The following is a 20,760-nucleotide window of genomic DNA, read 5'->3' on the forward strand; positions in this document are numbered from 1 at the left end:
GACATCATCCGTGCACTTTGACCTGCAGAATCTGATAAACAAACTGAGGTCTGAGTATGACACAGGTGAGGGATCAGGCTCATCTTATCAATAACAGACTCATGTAAGGAGGCACCAAGCAACAGCGTCTGCTGATTATACAGGACAAACAGACGTGCTGTGGACAGATCATTGTGTTTTTTTTACTGTTTTTATTGGGTCGTTTTGGGAACAAGTAGGTCATCTTTATGAACAGGGTCTTACTTTGCCCCCTGCAGATCATTTCATGCTGTAATAGCAGTGACAACATGAGAAAGCTGCAAAACAATTTCCTTCCTTTTTTTTGTTGTTGCAGGTGTTGAGTTTTATTAAACTTGTGTTTTATCCAGAGTCATAGAGTTGCACAGACAGGCTACAAGTCAACATGCTGTCAGCCAATCAGTGACAAGATTCATTTTGCTTCCGTATTTGGGTATTCTTGATTTTTATACTTCCCTCTTGAATCAGATATTTGGATATATTTTTTAAAACAGCTTCATTAGAACTGCAAATGTCATAATCAATGATTATTAGAAACATTTGAAGGAACTTTAAAGAGACCTAGATTTTAATGTAAGTTACGTATCGTAAAATTCCTAAATTCCTGACCGGCTAATCACATGCTCTGTGGAACATTCCATCACATTCCATTCATATCTGTTTTTAATATGTCCTGCAAACTAAAACACAGACAAACAAACACCACATGAATCTTGGTGGTAGAGATGATCAAGATGTCAATAGTGTCAAAACACTAAAGAGTCACATTTTTCTTAGTGATTCTCTTTGCTCTCTTTAAAGTACTGAGGACAGAGCGCCCTCTTGTGTTCAAATCGCAGCACAGCAAGATTTCCCTCATAGTTACATTCTTGTTTTACTCCAAGCACAACATTTCCAGCCATCTTTCCTGTCCTCTTTATTGTCTGCAGTGTGGGGAACATGTGCAGTGTTGCTCCAAAACTGTCTAAAGAGCCAAAAGACATTTCTCACACTGGCTGAGGGACAAAATTGATAACAGCTTTGTATCAGGGTGTGTGTCACACCAGTGTTATCTACACCGTGTCAGGGGGAATCCAGCAATATGAACCAAATAAGCTCTGCTCTGAGGGTCTGCGAGCTCACACAGGAAGAGAGAGAGACAAGTAATGAAATGAGGAGGTGGATGAGTCTGAATTTGAAAAAGATGAACCTGAATCAGAGCGTTCACACTGGAAGAGGCCCACAACCAATCACCTTAGGAGCGGCCAGGCCAGCCAGAACCACAATAAGTCAGAAATACCGTCTTTAATATAAACTTGATGCTTTAGGTATGTAGTGTTTTTCTATAGATCACAAGTTGAATATCAGGCAGTGTGGAGCAGAGAAAGAGCTACAGACTCGTGCGATTACATGAGCTCATTTACTATCATCCACACAGTCCTGAGGCGTCATCTGACAAAATAAGTCAAAGCACGTGTGGGTGTTGAGCACATTTAATGACAAAGTAAGACATTTATGTTGCGTAATCAACTTTCAAACCACAGTCAATCTTTTGCAATCACATGAAAAGAAGAAACAAAGCAGATCTTGAACTTTTGGAGGCTGTAACCAGCAATCTTTACCAAGGATGTTCCATAAACAACTGCAACCACTCTGTCATTTGTAAAAATACAATTCTTTTTGTTAATTACCGAAAGCACTAAATTCACTGATTGAACATCACGTGAAACCGCTTACAGTTGAGTTATTGTGTCATTATTAGGGAGGTTTTCACTCAATAGCAGTATGAAGGAGAGACTCACAGGTGTTTTGTTGCAGACTGCTTTCTGTAATCTCTAAACTGCTGCAAATATTCTACTAATCACATTTGTCAAGCCAAAGAAGGAAAATACAGAAACTAATCTAATCTTAAGTAATCTAAATCAAAATTTCGGTACAGCCAAAGTAGATTGTAGATCTAGGTTTGTAGTTTTGTAGTCTTCCTGCTAGTTTGTGTGTAGAAGTTGACGTCTAGGCTGAGAAAACGTCACAGAAAGTTGGGGTGAGAAAGAAATGGAAAACAAACTGAAGAGTCAGAATGACATGAGAATAGGTTTACATTCAGTTTAGAGGCCGAGATGTGAAACGAGCAGATGTTAAGATTCATCATCTCCTCCACAAATCTTCAGCAGAGTCTTCCCATGATCTCCACCGCAGTCAGACTGAAACGACAAACAACACATTTATCTGCATCTTAAACGAACATTTTGAATGCATGCGCGTCTCTCTTACTGCTGTTCTTCCATAATTTCATGCGGGGTCTATGATTTTAAAGTAGACCGTAAACAAAGCATCAGTAAGCGGTTTGGATCTGAAACACACAGTGCAGATGAAGAGGAATCAGAGGAAGAGAGAAGGCCTACAGCGAAAGAGGAAGCAGGTTTCTTCTGTCCTCAGGTGGACAGTTAGTTAGTCGTCCCCTCCACAGATGGCCTTCATACTGTCCCCATATGGTCCTGACAGATCAGACTGCAGGACAACACAGCCAACCAGACAAACATCTATTAGCCACACTGTTAATCAAAGCTGTACCGCCCAGAGCTGAATCCATTAGTAATCCCACAGAAGATGAAACATCCCCCCAATTTTGGATTTTAAGTTTTATCCGTTACAGACTAGGAAGGCCCTGAGGTGTAAAAACACAAAGCGACACGGCAATATTTGTGAAAGCCCAGTTGCTCTCTGATGCTTCACACCTCAGGACCACCAGAAAGGCTCCATCAGGTTCCATCAAACGTTTATGTCAGTTGTTAGTAACAGATCAACTTTGGCATGATATGAAGAGAAGTTTCTGTTCCATTTCCCACAGTTCAGGTTGTCTAGCAGTCAGACTGTAATGCACAGAACAAATGGGGCCAATATGTTTCCTTTGGCTGAATGAACCAAACTACGGCCTCTGACTGGCACCAACACACCATGTGGCATGTTTTCTAGTCATTCTGACATTGGGAGTGAAGTGAATAGAGAGCCGTCCTCACCTCTATGGCAGAGTGCAGCGAGTAGGTGTACAGCTTCTTGAACTCGGCTCTGATGTCCAGCAGGTCGACTTCAGACCGGCTCACCATGATCCGGTTCAGAGTGGCCTCGTCTGTTCCCCCGCCCTGACAGGAAAATGAGAGTGTTTACTTATCTAAGGATGCAGCATTAGGACAGCAGAGGATTCGCTCTATGGGGGTTTGGTGGATTCTAACTCATTCATCACACTAAACATTAGCGTTTGAACACAACTTATCAGAATTCCAAACCTCTAAGTCTAAGTCCTGTGGAAGGATTTCTATAACACTGCAAATTGAAAAAGATTGTATAGCAGTAATTCACCTGTTTAATTTGATTGTTTTTCTGTATTTGTTATAGCTAACACACCTACTGTGAGTGTGTTCACTGTGTATTTACCTTCATGCTCCCTCGCAGCAGTTCTGCCAGATAGGCTGGAACACTCTTGACACATTTAACTGGAGACAAGGATTACATACAAATATATGAGATTACAACATTTAAGCGGACATTAAAATATATCATAAATGAGACAACACTAATACACATTAAATCAATCCTATTACCAAGAGCCACGAGCAGCTGCTCCAGCTCCCCGGACATTTCTCCTTCTATGCTTTCTTGAAGGCTCTTTCCACTGATCTTCTTATATTCAACAAAAGCTACAGAAACACATAACAAGAGAAGAGTTTTACTGTACAATCCTTATGCTTTCAAATCCATCCTTGCTATATACACAGAGTAGAATAAACACAATGGAGGTGATTCAGAAACTACAAAGCTACAGGCTGAAGCCGCAGCAGGATGACTGAAGCTACTTCCTAAAGCTTCTGTGTTCAGTCCTGCAGTGGTGTCAAATGAAATGTTTTCATGAATAATTTCCCATGTAAAAGTGCTCAAACAGAACAGATCAAATCAAATCATGCAATTTAAATGAACTGACTAATCAACTGACTCAGAATATCAAATTTCATATATTTAATACATGATACTGATCTGAATTACACCCAATACGTCAAACACAGGCCGTACTTTGTCTCAGCTGAGGAATGCTTCTCTGACAGAGGATCTCGATGAACTTTGACTCGTCAGTGCCCCACTTCTTCTCCCCAGCACTGTACATCGCCTAGGCAAGAAGAAAGAAATACATATATAAATATATAAGATAGAAACCACTGAACACAGCGTGACAGTGAACAAGGTGCTATAATCATAATGACAACAATGGTGATTTGGGGGAAAGTCACCATGGCGTCTTCTTTAGCCTTCTCTGAATCTACTGTGGTGCTCTCATCCCTGTTGCCCTGGAAACAAAACCAAACATTTTGATTAAAACACCCGATTTGGCACTCATTCCTGCACACATTTGATACCAGATAGTCAGAGAATTGATAGTCAGATATGATTTACTTTTTTATGTTTCCAATAACATGTCTGACAGAATGACAGGTATTAGATCAGTCAACATCTCGTGCATTGCTGCTGTCTGATATCTTAGCGATCCTCCTCTGTTCTCACTGTAGCGTCCTGTCGTTTTAGCATCACAGCAGCACTCACACACAGAGCGATAACCGCCTGAGACAACACAACAGTACAAACACACGAATCTGTCATTCATGGTTTACTCTTCACATGCACTTGAACGAACCTCGGCCAGGAGGAGCACGGCGTCAGAGAAGTCTCCAGAAACATCCCCCTTCAGGGCTTTGATCAACGGCTTCTCTGATTCTGTGGAGGAAAATGAACAGGAGGAAGAGTGGATACGTCGTTCCCATACAGCAAAACAGAAAATCCTGCCTGGGATTTTCGTTTCCTTTCATTTCTTAATGAGTTTTGAGTTTGGAGCTCTGGTGTTTGGCATTGATGAGTTTTACCTTCCATATAAACCGCAGCCAGAGCTTTGATTTGTTGGTTGGATCTGGAGGCAAAGATTTCAATCAGGACGCAGTCTTCTGTCCCGGCTCCCTGCAGCATCACAGAGAGACTTCACCACAGGGAAATGACTGCACAAGCTACATTTCTATCACCTTCATATTTCAGCTTCATTAAGAAAGAGCACAGCGTCTCTGCTAAATCACATAATAATAATAATCTTTGTATTGTGTTTTCACTCAGAATGCTGAGTCGCATACAGATGGTTGAAATATTCTTGGGGAAAATTGGAATAAATATGTAGAGAAATATAACAAGCTGGCAGACGCTACAAAGGCCCTGGTGAGCTTATTTAGGATTTAGGATCCAGGCAACAGGTCTGTGCGACTTTGAAAGCTTTAGAAGTTGAGCCCTACAACGAGGAGGCCTGATGAGTGTGAGTGTGGGGAGGAAGGAGCAGCGACCCATGTGTTACACACTTTGCACCACCGTAAAGAAGACACTGAATGAGGTAGAGAAAGAGTAGAAGACAAAGTGGAGGACTGACCTGCATGGCCCGTGTCACTTCATGGCAGTCATACGCTGCAGGAGGGGTGACCAGCGCCACCAGCAGGTCCTCAAAATCACCACCAGTGTCTCCTTTCAAGTCCTTTAATAATGTCTGAGAGAGGGGCAGGAGGCAGGAGTCTACGATTATTCAAACAGAACACACACAAGTGCACCCACACACACACACACACACACACACGCCACACCCATGCAAATACAGGCCTTCAACAATTAAAGCTGAACAGCCGTGCGAGCAGCTGCCCTGCACAGATACTGATAATGGTTTGAAATGAGCTGCGTTTACTCTGCCAGTCTCTGCCTCATACGCTTTGCAGATGAGCTGCCTCTGAGCGTTGGTCCTCTGGGTCAGAACATCAATCAGCGTCTTCTCTGTGGTGCCTGAGACCAGAGCGAGGAGAGGAGCGTCAACAAACAACACAACACTTTTAAGCATGGAAAAAGAAGACGGAATGAAAATGCTGGCACCACATGATTACAAGGCAACCAGATATTTGTGTGTGTGTGTGTGTGTGTCTATGTGTATTCCTACCAATTCCTTCAATGGCTTTGCTCAAAGCCTTGGCATCATCCTCTGCGTCAAAGTTTTGTTTGGGTTTGATGGCTCCTCTCCCTCCAGTCTGAAAAGGAAACAACAAAAACACGAATTCATTCAGACTGATGATGTCGCACGGATTTATCCAAAAACTCATTCCAGTTTCGTTCCAATCACTTATTGAGCCTCAGTGTGTGATTTTGGGGATTCAATCCGCACCGGAGGGGGTCACACGGACACACGGACACACACGGACACACACGGACACACACACACACACACACACACACACACACACACACACACACACACACACACACACACACACACACACACACACACACACACACACACACACACACACAATGAGGAGGAGGTTTGACTGTAGCAGTGCGGTAACTGGGACATGTAAAAAGGTTTGAGTCCACTCTTCCTGTCAGCACTGAAATCATCAAGAAGTCGCGACTCCAATGTCACACATTAATCTGAATTTACCCGGGAGGCTTAGACTAAAACCGTTATTACAAGCTTGCACTCTCCTGTCATCATAATGATTCCCAGATGCTTAAAAAAGGTGTAGGGTGATATTCATTTAATAAATGATTTTAATAAGACCTGGCAACCGTCATAAATTGAATGGATCCCTTTGGATTTGACTTTCTATGTGCTAAATAATGGATCTGAGACTCACAGTGGCAATATGGAAGAAGAATATGCCTGATATGTCTTCTTGGTATATATATATACAGTATATGTGTGTGTGTGTGTGTGTGTGTGTAAGGGTATGGATGTGACAGTCAGGCTGCTTTATTGTCTGTTATGTATGTGAATGAATGAATCTGTTTTATGTTTGTTTGGTAGCTCCTGGTGTTAAATATGGTGGTAAATATATAATTTCAAAAGAAGCAGAGTCATTTTACACCCAGTTGCTCTGAGTAAGAGATCTCAGCTATCTGCTCGGATTTACCTTCAGCAGCCACACTCTGGAAATTCAGTGTCTCTGGCTCCTCCCCCTAGCTTCACCTCAACCAATCAGATTATTTCTTTATTTCTCTTAAACTCTCTTTCAGTGTGTCACATGTGGATGACACAGGTTTCAGTGCCATGTGACTAGTTACAAGGTCTTTCAGTTGTTCTGGCTCGGTGAAAACTTTGTATTGGATTTCCTCTCTTGTACTTCCTGTAGTTTTGGGAGTTTGTGTTGTAACAAACTGCAGCAATGTGTTCAATCAGTGTAACGTTAATGTTGGACCTACTGTGGGCTTGAAGTCGGTGTCAGAGTCCATCAAATCCTCCAGGTCATTCTGTAGAATGGAAGGTGAAGTAAGTAGAGAGTTCATGTATGACTGCTGTCAAAGCTTCCATGTTTAAGTCTGACTCACCCATAAACCTGCCATGACAGCAACACAAACAGGTCCTCTGAGCTGCTAAAGACACTGAGACAGAAAATACAATACAGACGTGTTAAAGCTTCCCACTTCTGTCTGGTGAAACATCTTCAATCAAGTTAAGGTCCAGTTACAGAACTTATGTGCAGAATATTTCATTTGTTTCTTACTTTAATCTCAAAACTAAGATAATTGATTTCTACTTCTTAGTTTCTACTCCTTTCCAATTAATAGTAGATAAATCCTTAAACTTAGATATTTTTCATTATATCTGACTTTGTGTGGGATAATGTATTTGCCATGTGGGGTTGCCATGTTAGTATGACTGTAATTCCTCTTTAGGTTGACAGAAATCTTTGCACATGATCAGCTGCAGTCCTAAGAGCCAAACACACAACCTTACACATATAAACATGTGTATAAAGGCTCAAAACTGTAGCCAGTCAGTCATTCTTATCATCGAATTATTATAAGTCATTAATTCAAGAACACCAACAGCTGAATTAACAAGGAATTGTCCCTTATGATTGACGTCATAGGAAAATTACCACAGCGCAGGTTTTTAAAAGTACAAAAATCACCGTGAACCGCAGATTTACTACGGAGGATAAGAAATACTGTAGGCATACAATTTGAATGTGAATAATTAAATCATGATTACATATGTTAATCATTTCGTCAGTATTACAAAGTCAACTTGTCCCTTTGTGTTGTTATAATTATGATGTAGTTTATCCTTAGCTAGTGCTAATTTGACACCTGTGTAAGAGCTCCTGGACTGAACATGAACATACCGCGAACAGTAAGCTTGTGTTTATTAATTTGCAGTCAAACTAAATATTACATTTCATAACAATGAAGTCTGACTGAGGAATTAGGCGACAGAAAGAGAAGAGTCTCACCTGTGTGCTGATATGAGGCGGAAACGAACTGAGCCACACCTGCGCTCTGTGTGCATCTACCTGAGACCGACTGACCACGCCCACTGAGGCCTTCAGGGCCGGCTCGGAAACCTAATCTTCATATTACAAAGACGGGCGTGTGATGCCTCAACGCTATTGTAGGATCTGACGTCATACCTCCCCCTCCTATCGCCGTTTTTTTTAAATTTTATAATGGTTATTTGAATGTATTTACTTATGTCATATATTTTACACGCTTCTGTTATCTACGCAACACGGTTATATACTTAGTTTTGTTACCTCTCAGGTTTTTTAAAACGTATGAACACATTTTAGATTTTGATGGAGGATAACAATCATCCACTTTTTATTTAGACTTCAAAATGTAATGGATGGAATGACAGAGAGAACAAACTTCAGAACACATTTCAGATTTTTTTAATCAATAAAAAAGGCACCAAATACAGGCATCATGTTGATAGCATAAGAGTTATTTTCCATTAAACAATAGCACCAAAAATATAATGTTATTTCCCCACATTCCCCATTCCCATGTTGTTTGATAGGCACACAGTTGAATGAAGACAAGGTGGAGCAGGTGGGCAAAAAGAGAAATAATGACAATGGCAAATCAACATCCCACAAGAGAATAAAGTTATTTTCTTTTGCAGTGCTCAGTTCTCTCCAGTGTAAAAAATAAAGGAAATTACAGTGACTTTATCATCAGTAGCTGAGGCGTACATCATAGAGCATATAAGGGTAACATATTAATACATAAATGAGAGGGACACACCAGAGTGAGATGTGGATGTAAATACAAAAAATAAGTGAGGGACGTTGTGTCTTTGGGCAGAACAAAGGCATTCAGTAGACACACATCTCATATAAAATAGATGATTTAAAAAAATGGTTCTTGTTAGAACAGTAGTAAGGCAAAACATCATGTGGAAGGGATCACAACCCAAAAACGTACTGCAAGTTGTATTCAAAGTGCACACAGTTGGCTGAAACACTCTGCTATCCATACAGTGACCTTTGATAACAATCAAATGGAGATTTCTCTTTTCCACACTTGGGGGATAAAAACACTTTGGATGATTTAACCACAGATTTAGAAATTCACGAGGAAAATACTGCATGGCACTTAATTTGGCAGCTGTCTAAGTACAGTACAGTACAAGCTAAACAATATGTGGTTTCACAAAGCTGAAAGCAGAACATATTTTCCCAAAGTGACAGTACAAATGTTTTAAAATTAAGGCTTGAAATACAAGCAAAGTACCTGCTCATGAGGGAGAAACTAATCAAAGCGATGACATAATTGCACTTGAATACATGTGATTCATTTTCTTGATTATTTACATTCTGTACTCTCATCTCATACTTGCTCAATACTTTCACAGCAGTACAGTTGTAGCGATTAAAGAAGTCGTTGACTTTTTACAGCGTATTTGCTCACTGCACTAGTGCTGCAGAGGGAAAAAAAAATAAGCTTTGCTCTTTCTTCAGTCATATAAAGTTTCTGGTGTAGCTGACAGATATTACATGTAGTAAATACTAATTTATCTGGCTGCAGGATAAAAGCACAAAGAGGATTTCTACAAAGTCTACCACTTGACAGTAATAAGATATTGTAGCAGTGAAATTACTTTAGTCACAGCAATCACCAGTGTCTGAGCTACCAGTTACCATGTTGGTGCTAAAAGAACAACAAACAAAGTTAAATAAAAACAAACAGAATCTACGTGTTGATGGTGTTGATGGTTGATGGTTGGGTATATTGGACTGTAGATGGTTCGTCTGGGTGCTTTGTGGATTCCTGAGGTAGCCCAGTTGGGAAATGATTAAATCATTGTGTAGCTGGCTGCACGTCACACTCTTCCCTTTTTAGACTTGGTATAAAAATACATTAACAAACATTTCATTCCATTAAGTACAAACTTTCTTTTAGAAAATACGCTTTTGTCAAATTTTATCCTCATACTCCTATTCATCTTTGCTGAGGGGACGAGGTCCTCAGACCTCAGTGCCGTCATTTAGGTTGTTGTGGAGTTTGACCTCCAGGTTGACCTGTTTGACCTTGGCCTTGCCATTGGGCGCCTGGTTACGGTTGAGGATGTTGATGTTCCTCACGTTGCAGTGTTTAGTGCTGAAGTTCTTCTCCAAGCACTTGTCCATGCAAACCTCCACCTTGGTGTTCAGGGGATACTCCTCATAGGTTTTTGCCGTTTTCTTGCTCTTCTTCTTGCTTGACTGTCGGCAGCGGCGGAACAGGAAGCAGAAAGCCAGCAAGACAAGGACCAGCAGGGAGATGGCAGCCACACCCCCACCCACCGAGCTGCCCACGTGGGCGTTAAAGGTGGCCGACGGTCCCGCCTCCAGACGCAACGACTTCATGTTGGTGCCGTTTTTCATCTGGTCACCCTCGTTGTCGTAGATGAGCGACTCATCCAGGGTCAGTCGCCCGCTGTGGTCAACCAGGTCGCGTTTGGAGCGGCCCAGCTGATAGGTCACAGAGCGCTGGATCCTCGGGCTGGACCTCGACTCTGGGCCGATCACATAAATCACCTGCAGGTACCACTGATGACCTGCCTCCACCTGTTAGTCAACACAGAGCAGCAGCAGGGTATTGTGTAAATGACATGTAATGACATCATGCAGTTAAACTGTATGTTCCTGTCACCACACACAAAAAATGTCTCTCCTTTAGTAAACAGATCATATACAGTATTTGCTCTGGCTGCACCTGTACCTGCCTTTACATCAGATAACATGAGGTGTGTTGTGCTGGGAAGAACATTGTGAACAACTGTCAATCAGTGATTAAAACCCAATATTAACAACCATTAAAAGAGCCTAAAACATCTTACAGATACATTATATGGGTCATGTTTGACACTGTAAACAACAGTAAAAGCTTTAACACTGGTCATTTAAAGGTCTCAAAAATGTTCATTGGCCATTGATGCATCAGATCACTCAACTCAGAAATAAAATAATTTCTCAAAACGTTCAGTTTAACAACTTATGGTTGGTTAAATTTAGGTAGATTCTTTACACCAGCATAACGGTCAAAAGTACTGAATGACTCTGAGTTTGTCCTCAGCAGAAGACATTGAAGTCCTGCAGCTGATTCTTCACATACTTTGTAAAGTGCATCCACTTTCATTGTAAAGCCATCAACTCCCGGCATGGCCGACATGGACTGCAGCTCAGGGGTGTCTGAGGCAAAATTAGCCTCGAAGGGAACGTCATGGAAATAGTTGTCACACACGTCTGGCTGTTTACGATCCTATGGAGGGAGAAAAACAAAAGGTCACAATAGTGGCTAATGGCTAATGTTTTGATTAGAACTTCCAATTGATTGTCTCTCCATCTTCTGCCGAATTGGAACAGATGTTATCCAGAGAGACATAAGAAAATAGACACAAATTGGTCAAATATATGGTCAAATATAACTTTGCTGTAGGTGCAGACAGGTAGGTCCTGCATGATTAAATGGAGTTTATGCTCCACATCATAATCCCAACAGCAATGGTCAGACACTAAAACCGGAATTTGACTGGCAAAGTATGTTAGTGATTTGCATAATCCACATTATTTGAATGCCTTTTTAAAAGTCCAAGGCAAAGCCGCTTAGACGTGGTGGGACTGGTGTGGCAGCTCCAACACAGAGGTGATCTGTGTGTATGAGTGTTTCTGCTTGTTGTGTAGAAGCACAACATTTCCATAGAAAATAAGGTTAAGCAAATCCCTCAAGAAAAAAGGTGGATTTTCTACTTGAGGGTGACGCGCATACAATGTAACTGCAGGTGTACATATGAGTGCTTTTAAACAAAAACAATACAACTGCAGCATTCAGTTAAGGGAATTGCCAAATACTTGCAATAATCAATCAGTTAGTATGTTCATATGCACGCTAAAATGTATATTCTACTCTGATTATGGAAACACTTTTATGTAGAGTCATGTAAAATTAGAATAAAATCAGAATAAACTGATGTACATGTGACAAATGTATCGAATTCCAAACAGATTCATATCAGTACCAGCAGCAGGAAGCGATGTTTGAGGTGCTTGTTGGGCTGGATGCAGCCATACTGCGGCCCCTCGTTGTACAGCGTCCCTGTGGGGTCAAAGAAGGGGACATAGCCGTCCCTGCCAGTACAGAGGTAAACCTTCTCCAGCTGCAGCTTGTACGCCGCGTTCAGGTTCTGCTCTGGATTCCACAGCACTCTGCCATACATGGTCTGACCTAAGGATGGCAGCAGAGTGAGACGGAGGTTAGTTTGATATTAGACTCACAGCTGAGGTTAAAAATGGTAAAGAGTAGGTTAGAGAGGCAAAGCACCCCGGCCATACCCATGGAGAAAGCTCCCTTGTAGTCCATCTCAGCCATGGAGATGTCGGCAGTTGCTGGGTCCATCATGAAGACCTTCTCATTGTTGCACAGCTGGAACTCCGTGTTGAGTGAGTAAACCACAGGAACCGGCCGGTTGGTCTGCTGGAAGGCTATCGGCACCAGGAACCTGGACAGGACAGGACAGGATCACGTACTTGGCTTCAGTAAACCTATCTAAGCTTAGTCTCGCCTCGAAGAAAGAGCAGACAAATGTAAGCAAACAGAGTGAAGCAGAAATATGTGTCATTGCTGGGAGCAGGAGAGTTTAGACAGGCTTTTCATTCTAACTGTCGATAATTCAGGGTGACAGCTGTGCGGGGATGTACTTTTCTGGAGCGTGGGCGGTGCAGGACAGAGGTTTGTCTCCAGGATCGATCCAGGGCTGTGTGGGTTGGACGGTGCAGGGGATCAGGAAAACAGTGTACTCTCCTGAATAATCCTTCCTGTTAAAACAAACACATTTAGATAAGAGTATAGTCCATCCAGTTTGTTACAAGGGCTCAATTTATGGATTCTCTCTGATGTAATGAGGACTTATAAAGTTAAATACAGTAGCTTTAACATTCTTTGTTTCCTTAACAATTATGTAGTAAAACACTCAGGTTGAGTTTAGCATAGTATTGCTTCCTTGTCTTAACAGTGTAAATGTCATCGGTAGCATTAAACCAGTAAGTGACAACATGACCAAACGTCTGTGACTGCGACCTAAACGCTGACCTGCTGTAGGAGCTGGTGGCCCTCCACAGTTGGTAAGGTGAGTCAAAGGTCTGAGCGCTCCAAAGAAGCTGCATGTCAAACTCGATGCCTCCAAGGTGGTCGGGGGCCATCAGGTGGGACTTATGTCCAGGCAGGGTGTGGTGCTCAGGGACAAACTGACCTGAAGATAGAAAAAGAAATGTGTTCTTAGTTTTGCTGAAGAGGTAAATATCCTCTACAACCTCTCCTTTATCCTCTACAGTCCCAACGTTTGAATTTGTTACATTATTATGAAAGATATTCACATTCTAAAGCAAAACCAACACCAATTAGGCAGGAACCCTGTCCGCTTCTGCCACATTGCTCATTTTAAATACACAAACCTCTGAATTTTGCGTGCGTTTTGAACTCTATCACCAGCCGTCCATCTTCTCTAATGTAGATCCTGATGATCTGCAGTCGAGCTGAGAGGACGCTGTCCGTCTGGATGCCTACAGGTTAGAGGTCAGACTTCAAATTCTTAAAATTGCTCATGTGTCTAACATTTCGTTTTACAAGTTGAAAAAGTGGTTCATCTGAAACAGACATGATGAACGTATGCATAACAATCTGCTGTCCCGACCTGTCCTCCAGAGCACGGTGTCATAGAAGAAAGAGAACTCCATCTCAGTGTGATGCTCCAGAGAGGCCCAGCCTCTGGGTGCTGTCACGTAGATGTAGGATACATAGAGAGGAACCTGCACTGTCAGGAATGACTGAGCCGAGTCCCGAACCTGCAATAACAACAACATGATGAAAAAGGTTAGGGACCCATGGGGCTGATGAGGATTCAATTACTGTAATTGAGAAGTGACTTACCTGAAAATCAGCTGTCACAGATCCTCCACAGACATCAATGAGTTCAGTCATATCGTAGTAGGCATCAAATGTCCATATGCAGCTCTTAAGGTTGAGATGCTTGTAGAGTTGGAGGGTCTTGGTCTCACGGATGTTGGGGTTGAACTGGTATGGGCGGTCATATCCTGGACCCAGAGAGATGCTGTCGTAGGACATGTCGTCCAGGAATCCAGTTTCTGTGGAAATGCAAAAACGGAAAAATGACATCATGGCTTGGTTTAGCAGCACAAAAGCTTGAAAGCCATCACACTGCTTGACTCTGACTTGTGATGCATCAGCTATCTCGGCTGCTTATGATGTGGAGGGAAATGTGAGCTGATGCTTCGGCTGCAATTCATTCAGATCTGCCCAGGAGGTGAACATCAGGTAAATATTTCAAACATAAAGCATGCAAATCATTTGGCTTTGTACCCTGCAGGGGTCCACGTTTAATCTCCCATTCCAATTCTGAGGGGACCTTTGATGTTCAAGAACACGCAGCAAGTCGAGTGTGTACAAATACACGAGTGTGTGTGTGTGTGTGCGTGTGTGTGTGTGTGCGTGTGTGTGTGTGTGTTTGTGTGTGACTGACCGGACAGGCCCTGGAGGTCTTTTAGCGTGACCAAATTTGAGCAGACGTGCTGCTGCCGGTAGATGGATTCTGACAGAAGGAAGTGCAGGTTGTGCAGAGGCATGGTGGACACCAGGGGGAGCATGCCATCCTGGTGAGGGATCTGTACTGAGATATGGATACTAAACACACAAGAGAGACAAGTCACCAACAAATAATGTTAAAGGCCTTTGTGAAGACAGTAATTAAAACACACGCGCTTAGTTTAAGGGCATGTCCTCAGGAGGCTGACACTCACCGATTTGGATGTTCTTTGTGCTTAACATCTAGGTATTTGAGTGTGGCGATGAAGGACTGAGCCTGGAATCCTCTGGCCGTTCCCGTGGTGACAGGGGTGTGGCAAATGGAGCCCTCTGTGCCGATGGTGGCAATGTTGCTCCTCAGCGGCGTTCCCAGGTGACCCGACTTGTCCCGGGCCTGCGCCACGCAACGCACGTGGAACCGGCGGCTGAAATAAATACTGTCCAGCACCTGAGCGTGAGGAGTCAGAGAGAGAGACACTGAGTGAGGCGAGAAACAAGGAAACAGCTGATGCCAACAGGTGAAATTTAAGCACAGAAGACGACACAAAAAAACATAAACTAAAACTTAAGACTTTCAGACAATCCAATGCGTTTCAGAGGGTTTCATGATTACTTGTTATGACTTTTCATATTTTACTTAAACGAAATCAACAAAACTGGACACACAACCTCCATCAATTCCTCATCCTATCCAAACTCACCATATGGTTGACACCGGTGTAAGGGGTTGTATCTGTAATGGTCTCAAAAGGAGAGCGAGCTCCGTTGGTGTCAGTGGGTGCCGCCACTTCCCAGGCAAAGTGGACCTGGGTTTGGTTGATGCCCGCGTCCTCGCAGCGCTCCTTCATCACAGGGTATTTTGGGTAGTGAGGGTCACAGGGAGTGACGCATACCAGTGGGTAGCCAGGGGAGGGCCCCTTCTTACTGCCCTCCTTTGTCACCTCTTGGACGTGGTCATAGTCAGCTAAGGAGACCACCTGAGGAGGGAGAGTGCACACATGCCGTAATCACAATGGAAAGGTTTCAATGTAACAAGGGTTAGATCAGTCGAGCCTGGTACACCTTAAAATATATTACAACTTTTCATAACTATGCATCTGGTAGAAAAACACAATTTCACCTCCTTCAATTACAATTTGTCAATAGGTTTCTCAGCCAATCACAGTCATTGTCAAGTTTGGGTGGATATTTTTTTGGTGGTGTTATTTTCTTTTTTGTCAGTTAGGGTTAGGGTTAAGTCAAAAGAAGAATTGTTGGCAAATGTGATTTGAAGTAAATCAGAGTAAAATGATAAGGCCCTTCAAAATGAAACAAAGTATCTCCATCTTGAAATGTAATGAGCTTGTTTTTCGTTTACCGCTCCCATTCTTCTGAAAAATCAGTTTTTGTAGCAGAAATCAAGAATCTCTTACAGAGACAGAAACCTAAAGATAGGCTGCTTCTGATGAACTCTGAATCTTTCATTATGGTGCATCGTTCAAATAAAGACCAGCTAAATGTATGAACTGTGAACTGTAAAACCACGCAAATGTCTTAAGGAAACTGATTCTGTTAATTTGTGATAGCCGCTAATGTATCTGATGAAGAGGGTGTTTTAGCTGCTATTGAGACGACATGATGACTGAGATGAGTCACTACAGCCCATCCAGCCAAATGCAATGATGAGGTTTTCTTACAATAGGTGGTGAAGGGAGGATGAGGCTGCCTGCAGCTTCCTGGTCCAGAATGGTCACTGTTGCCATGGTGATCTCCCCGAGCACTGCCTCCACCGGGTCATCGGGACCGAGCACCAGTGAGAAAGACTCGTGCCACTCTCTGTCCTCATTAGACACAATCTCCACTTTGAACAGGATGTGGTCCATTCCTACACAGCGAGTAAAGCAGAGGCGTTTAATGACATGTTATGGCTGCTGTGATGGCTTCAGCCACATTATCCTGCATTTCTATGACATCCTTACAAAGTTCAAAAATATTCAAAGAGGGTCCACGTGAGCTGACCACATGGGGATTTTCTTTGTAGTTTTACTGACCAGGGGTGAACTTGAGCACGCGGCTGTTGGGATTGTAGTCGACCCCGGACTGGGCTGATCCGTCCCTGGTGCTACAGCGGATCTTGGAGGTCCGATCCAGATCCCCATGCCGGATCACCTTAATATTCAGTACCTCAATGCCGTCTGGACCCGGTGGCTCTCTGACCTGGTAGGACGCCTGCACAAACTCAATGGTGGGAGCTGAAAAGGGAAATTCAGGATATTTGTTTGAATTAAGTATGTTTAAGAATATATATCGTTTACTTCCTTTAAATCAACAACTAAGAAGCAAAATTAATTATGCAATAGTTGATAATATGTAAAGGAAAACAAAATCTGAGCATTGATTTTTATGGTTTTTACGCAAACTGCAGTGATCAACATGACCGATTGTATTGATCATGTTGATGACTGATCTCTACTTTATCTATATTTATTGGTATTTTGTTTATGGTGTAAAAGTGATTTGAAATTTCACTGAAGGCTTCAGTCCAACAGCAGCCTACATCTCAAAGCATCCTTACTTTTGAGTTTTCATATTTCAAAAACAAATCAAACCTATTTCCTCCCAACTAAATTAGCGTGTGAACCATCAGTGACTAGTGACAACATCTGGCTGCTGCAGCAGTGAGCAGTGAGACGAGTCTGACTCCACTGCTGTTGTTGGCTCTGAACTATGAAACTACAGCTTACCGTCTTCATCATTGGTGATGGTGACGGTGACAATGTCACTGGCTCCCACCATGGCGCCACTCCAGTGGTCACCCAGTGGCGTCCCAAGATGCACCTGGAACTCCTCCTCAGGCTCGAACACAGAATCGTCATTGATGTAAACGGTGCAGTTCTTCATCTGGGACACAAACACACAATGTGGTGTCAAAATAATTTGACAGAAAGCAAGATCTTTAAAGGAAGCATTGTCAATAAAGAAAACGTGTCAGTATTATATGTATGTATATCTATATTTATTGGTATTTTGTATATATAGGGTCAAATAAAGCTGCAATGAATCCTAAAATGCATCAAAGATGTTTTATGAAACACAGATGAAGAACCGTTTCTTATATAATAACTAAAAATAATAATTTAAATGGGTGATCAGTTGAGTTGGAAGGGTCATGACAACACTGTTGAAAAAAGCAGACGCATCCTGAGATTCATTAAAAAAAAGAATTAGAGCCTTGTAAGACATTTATCATCATTTTTTTAAGGTCACAAAGTGAGAATGCTTAATACAAGGCCACATGAGCCGAATAGCTGATCTAAAAGAGACCAAAAGGGTGAAATTATTGAGTCAAATCAATAAAGAAACACACAACAACACAATCCTCTCATGCACCAGAATCCACTTTACAGAGATAAGTGTTGCTGTGAGGAATTTAACCAGCCACTTGAGCGTGAGTGGCTTCCCTGATTTATTGTCTTTATATAACCTTTCTGGCTCGTTCCTTCTCTAAATTGGATTTCTAAAACATGGTTTTCTGTGCTATATTCTTTATCCCCTTTTCTTCTTATCAAGTGCATGAGACAAATGGATAAACGAAAAAATCTGAGAATATTCAAAGCAAAAAAACTCACCACTAGATCATTATTATTATAATTATTTTTTGAACAAAAGGGAATAGCTTAACTCCACCTTCTCTCCTTTGAGGAAGACGATGCCCGAGTCGTCTGTGTTCCTTCTCTCCTCAAAGTCGTCCATCACCATGGCCGACATGGTTCGGGTGAAACACCGCACAGACGACTTGAAGGACAGGTCACCTGTACGGATGATGGGGATGTGGAGGACGCGCTCCTTCTCCTTCACTGTGTAGGCACTCTTCTCAAACTGCATGCTGGGAACTGAAAGAATGGTGATGGTTGACAAGGGTTGTGTTGGTGGAGTCCTGAGTCTCATAGGAGATAAATATGTACGGTTCTCAGTGTGTACATACTGTCCTGGAAGGTGTCAGTGATAACCACATTGGCTTCATAGGGCTCTTGGAGGACAGCACCCTGAGGTGAACTGAGGAAGACCACGAAGGACTCAGATCCTTCGATGGCTGGATTTTGAATGTCGTCCATGATGGTCAGGCTGCAGGTCTGAAACAAAGGAGGCCAGAACATCAACAACTTTCAAATTGTTTATGAGGAGACGTAAGTCAAAACATAAAGGAGTAAACAACCATCATTTCTACTTTTTTACTTTGTAGTGCTTAAATCTTGGTGCATTTCAAAAAGCCATCAAACAAGGATAAAAGCTGATGCTGCAGCTGAAAGCATGAGAGAGGCAATCAAGGCCAAAGGAACGACCATCTCTCTGCTGTACATGTGGGCACAGTTTGTGTAGGCACAGGCATGTTCATCATGTCTGCATATCAAATCAAATCGAGACCTGACACATTAGGCACCTTTAGAATGTGACTGGAGAGTTTGCTCGCCTACAGTACAAAGCTCTGTGGGTTGGAACAACGTTTGGTTTAAAAACTGTGTTTTTGAGTAGAAATTCAAAACTAGAAATGCACTTAGAGAGATGTTACACCCACAAGACTGCTTTAATAGAAAAGTTACAATGGCTATTACAACCATTATCAATGGTTGAAATTGAATGGTTCACACCAAAAAAGAAATCCATCCAAACTTTTGTTACCTTGACAATGACTTAATATACAAATGTTTAATACAATATATTTATTGTAATTTACATAATGTCATCAGTTTATTCCCCCTCGGCTAAAACTTGACCTTAGCCTTTGACCTCTGACTGATTTGAAATCAAAGGTCCTGAGCCAAATCCCAGCCAACATGCCAAGTTTGATCCAAATCTGTTAAAACTGTTTGTGTTAGCGCGTGTCGTGAGAGAGCAGACAGACAAATACCAGGGACTGGGTGTAGTATCATTCTAAGGCAGAGGGTAGAGGGCCCGGGGCCGTGTGTATGTGTGTGTATTGTGATGATTTCTGTCTTTGTTTTTCTAGATTTGTTATTCATTTTCTCACCTGCGGGGGTGTATGCTACACTTTCAGACATGCTTCAACATTCAGCTTAAAGGAATACAAAGACACGTTGAACACCATGACAGCGTTCACAGGCTTCAGTTTGTACTTATGCTTGCTGCTTTATCTGCAGGCTAAAGACCCTCAGCCACCTTCTTTTGAAGTTTGACTCTAACCCTGAGCGTATTAGAGCTCCGCACGGCGGGAAGCTGCATGCTGGGATCCTTCTTAGTATGACACATGTCTCCTCACCTCCTCAGTTTTTCCAGGTTTGAACTCCACTTTCTTAGAGCTGGGGATGTAGTCTACACCCGGGGTGGCAGAGGGAGGGTCTGAAGGTCGGGTGGCACACCACACAGAGGTCACTGAGGAAAGGTCACTGCCGTGCCGCAACACCGGTATTTCAATTGTACCTGGAGTGTGAAGATGAAGACAAAATGCAGGTATGAAGATGTTTTTAAGGGTGGACATAGTAGTATCTATAGTTGTATAAACATGGGGAGTAGTTTGACAGCCTTCACGTTAGAGAAATTAATCCAAGCAATTGTGGAACAAAAACTGAAAAATAGTTCTGAAATGTACTGCTGCAGAATTATAAATTTTCTTATCAAATACTAATTTCAAAACAATTCTCATATTTATTCAGATTATGCTAAAACAGCAAAATTCTGATTATATAAGAATACCAGGAGTACACCAACAATGCACCAAACAAACTTCTGCCTGATTCTTTTATACAATAACCTCTAATGACTTATGTGACCTGGTGGCTTCCTTTGCGTGTATCTGTTCAATAAAATCAGGCTTTTATTTGCAAATTTAATAAGCCTGCA

General features: G+C 42.2%; 2 protein-coding genes across 3 annotated transcripts in view; both read right to left on the reverse strand.

Moving 5' to 3' along the window:
• Positions 1 to 1,474: 1,474 nt before the first annotated feature.
• Positions 1,475 to 8,370, reverse strand: anxa3a (annexin A3a). 2 transcript variants are annotated; one of them, XM_076151148.1, is made up of 15 exons: positions 8,295 to 8,370; positions 7,387 to 7,440; positions 7,261 to 7,308; positions 6,002 to 6,089; positions 5,756 to 5,850; positions 5,450 to 5,563; positions 4,905 to 4,995; positions 4,679 to 4,758; positions 4,278 to 4,334; positions 4,063 to 4,156; positions 3,597 to 3,692; positions 3,430 to 3,488; positions 3,015 to 3,137; positions 2,400 to 2,505; positions 1,475 to 2,198 (listed from the first exon to the last, which is right to left on the reverse strand). In XM_076151148.1, the coding sequence occupies exons 2-14, from the start codon at positions 7,399 to 7,401 to the stop codon at positions 2,446 to 2,448; spliced, it is 1,020 nt and encodes a 339-aa protein (XP_076007263.1). In that variant the 5' UTR covers positions 7,402 to 7,440; positions 8,295 to 8,370; the 3' UTR covers positions 1,475 to 2,198; positions 2,400 to 2,445. The 2 variants fall into 2 exon arrangements, with proteins under 2 accessions (XP_076007263.1, XP_076007262.1); XM_076151147.1 differs by lacking the exon at positions 2,400 to 2,505.
• A 346-nt stretch (positions 8,371 to 8,716) lies between these two features.
• Positions 8,717 to 20,760, reverse strand: part of fras1 (Fraser extracellular matrix complex subunit 1) — an 87,228-nt gene continuing 75,184 nt past the window's right edge. Inside the window, exons 41-58 of the mRNA XM_076151110.1 lie at positions 20,180 to 20,340; positions 18,887 to 19,034; positions 18,589 to 18,794; positions 17,646 to 17,802; positions 16,953 to 17,153; positions 16,599 to 16,786; positions 15,624 to 15,899; positions 15,138 to 15,370; positions 14,861 to 15,021; positions 14,251 to 14,465; positions 14,015 to 14,165; positions 13,776 to 13,883; positions 13,414 to 13,573; positions 13,023 to 13,139; positions 12,657 to 12,823; positions 12,344 to 12,549; positions 11,440 to 11,586; positions 8,717 to 10,892 (exon numbers count right to left, since the gene is read on the reverse strand). Of these exons, the coding sequence (XP_076007225.1) occupies positions 10,311 to 10,892; positions 11,440 to 11,586; positions 12,344 to 12,549; positions 12,657 to 12,823; positions 13,023 to 13,139; positions 13,414 to 13,573; positions 13,776 to 13,883; positions 14,015 to 14,165; positions 14,251 to 14,465; positions 14,861 to 15,021; positions 15,138 to 15,370; positions 15,624 to 15,899; positions 16,599 to 16,786; positions 16,953 to 17,153; positions 17,646 to 17,802; positions 18,589 to 18,794; positions 18,887 to 19,034; positions 20,180 to 20,340 (3,584 nt within the window). The 3' untranslated portion in view covers positions 8,717 to 10,310. The remainder of the gene's footprint in view (positions 10,893 to 11,439; positions 11,587 to 12,343; positions 12,550 to 12,656; positions 12,824 to 13,022; positions 13,140 to 13,413; positions 13,574 to 13,775; positions 13,884 to 14,014; positions 14,166 to 14,250; positions 14,466 to 14,860; positions 15,022 to 15,137; positions 15,371 to 15,623; positions 15,900 to 16,598; positions 16,787 to 16,952; positions 17,154 to 17,645; positions 17,803 to 18,588; positions 18,795 to 18,886; positions 19,035 to 20,179; positions 20,341 to 20,760) is intronic.

The sequence above is a fragment of the Genypterus blacodes genome, unplaced genomic scaffold (assembly GCF_046128005.1).
Source record: "Genypterus blacodes isolate CSIRO-AG114 ecotype Tasmania unplaced genomic scaffold, CSIRO-AGI_Gbla_v1 ptg000053l_1, whole genome shotgun sequence".
Taxonomy (NCBI): domain Eukaryota; kingdom Metazoa; phylum Chordata; class Actinopteri; order Ophidiiformes; family Ophidiidae; genus Genypterus; species Genypterus blacodes.

Coding starts and splice junctions, on each gene's coding strand:
- anxa3a (XM_076151147.1), bottom strand. Junction 6,090..7,260: donor ACACCGACTTCAAGCCCACA/GTAGGTCCAACA, acceptor TTTCCTTTTCAG/ACTGGAGGGAGAGGAGCCAT. Junction 5,564..5,755: donor ATGAGGCAGAGACTGGCAGA/GTAAACGCAGCT, acceptor CCCCTCTCTCAG/ACATTATTAAAGGACTTGAA.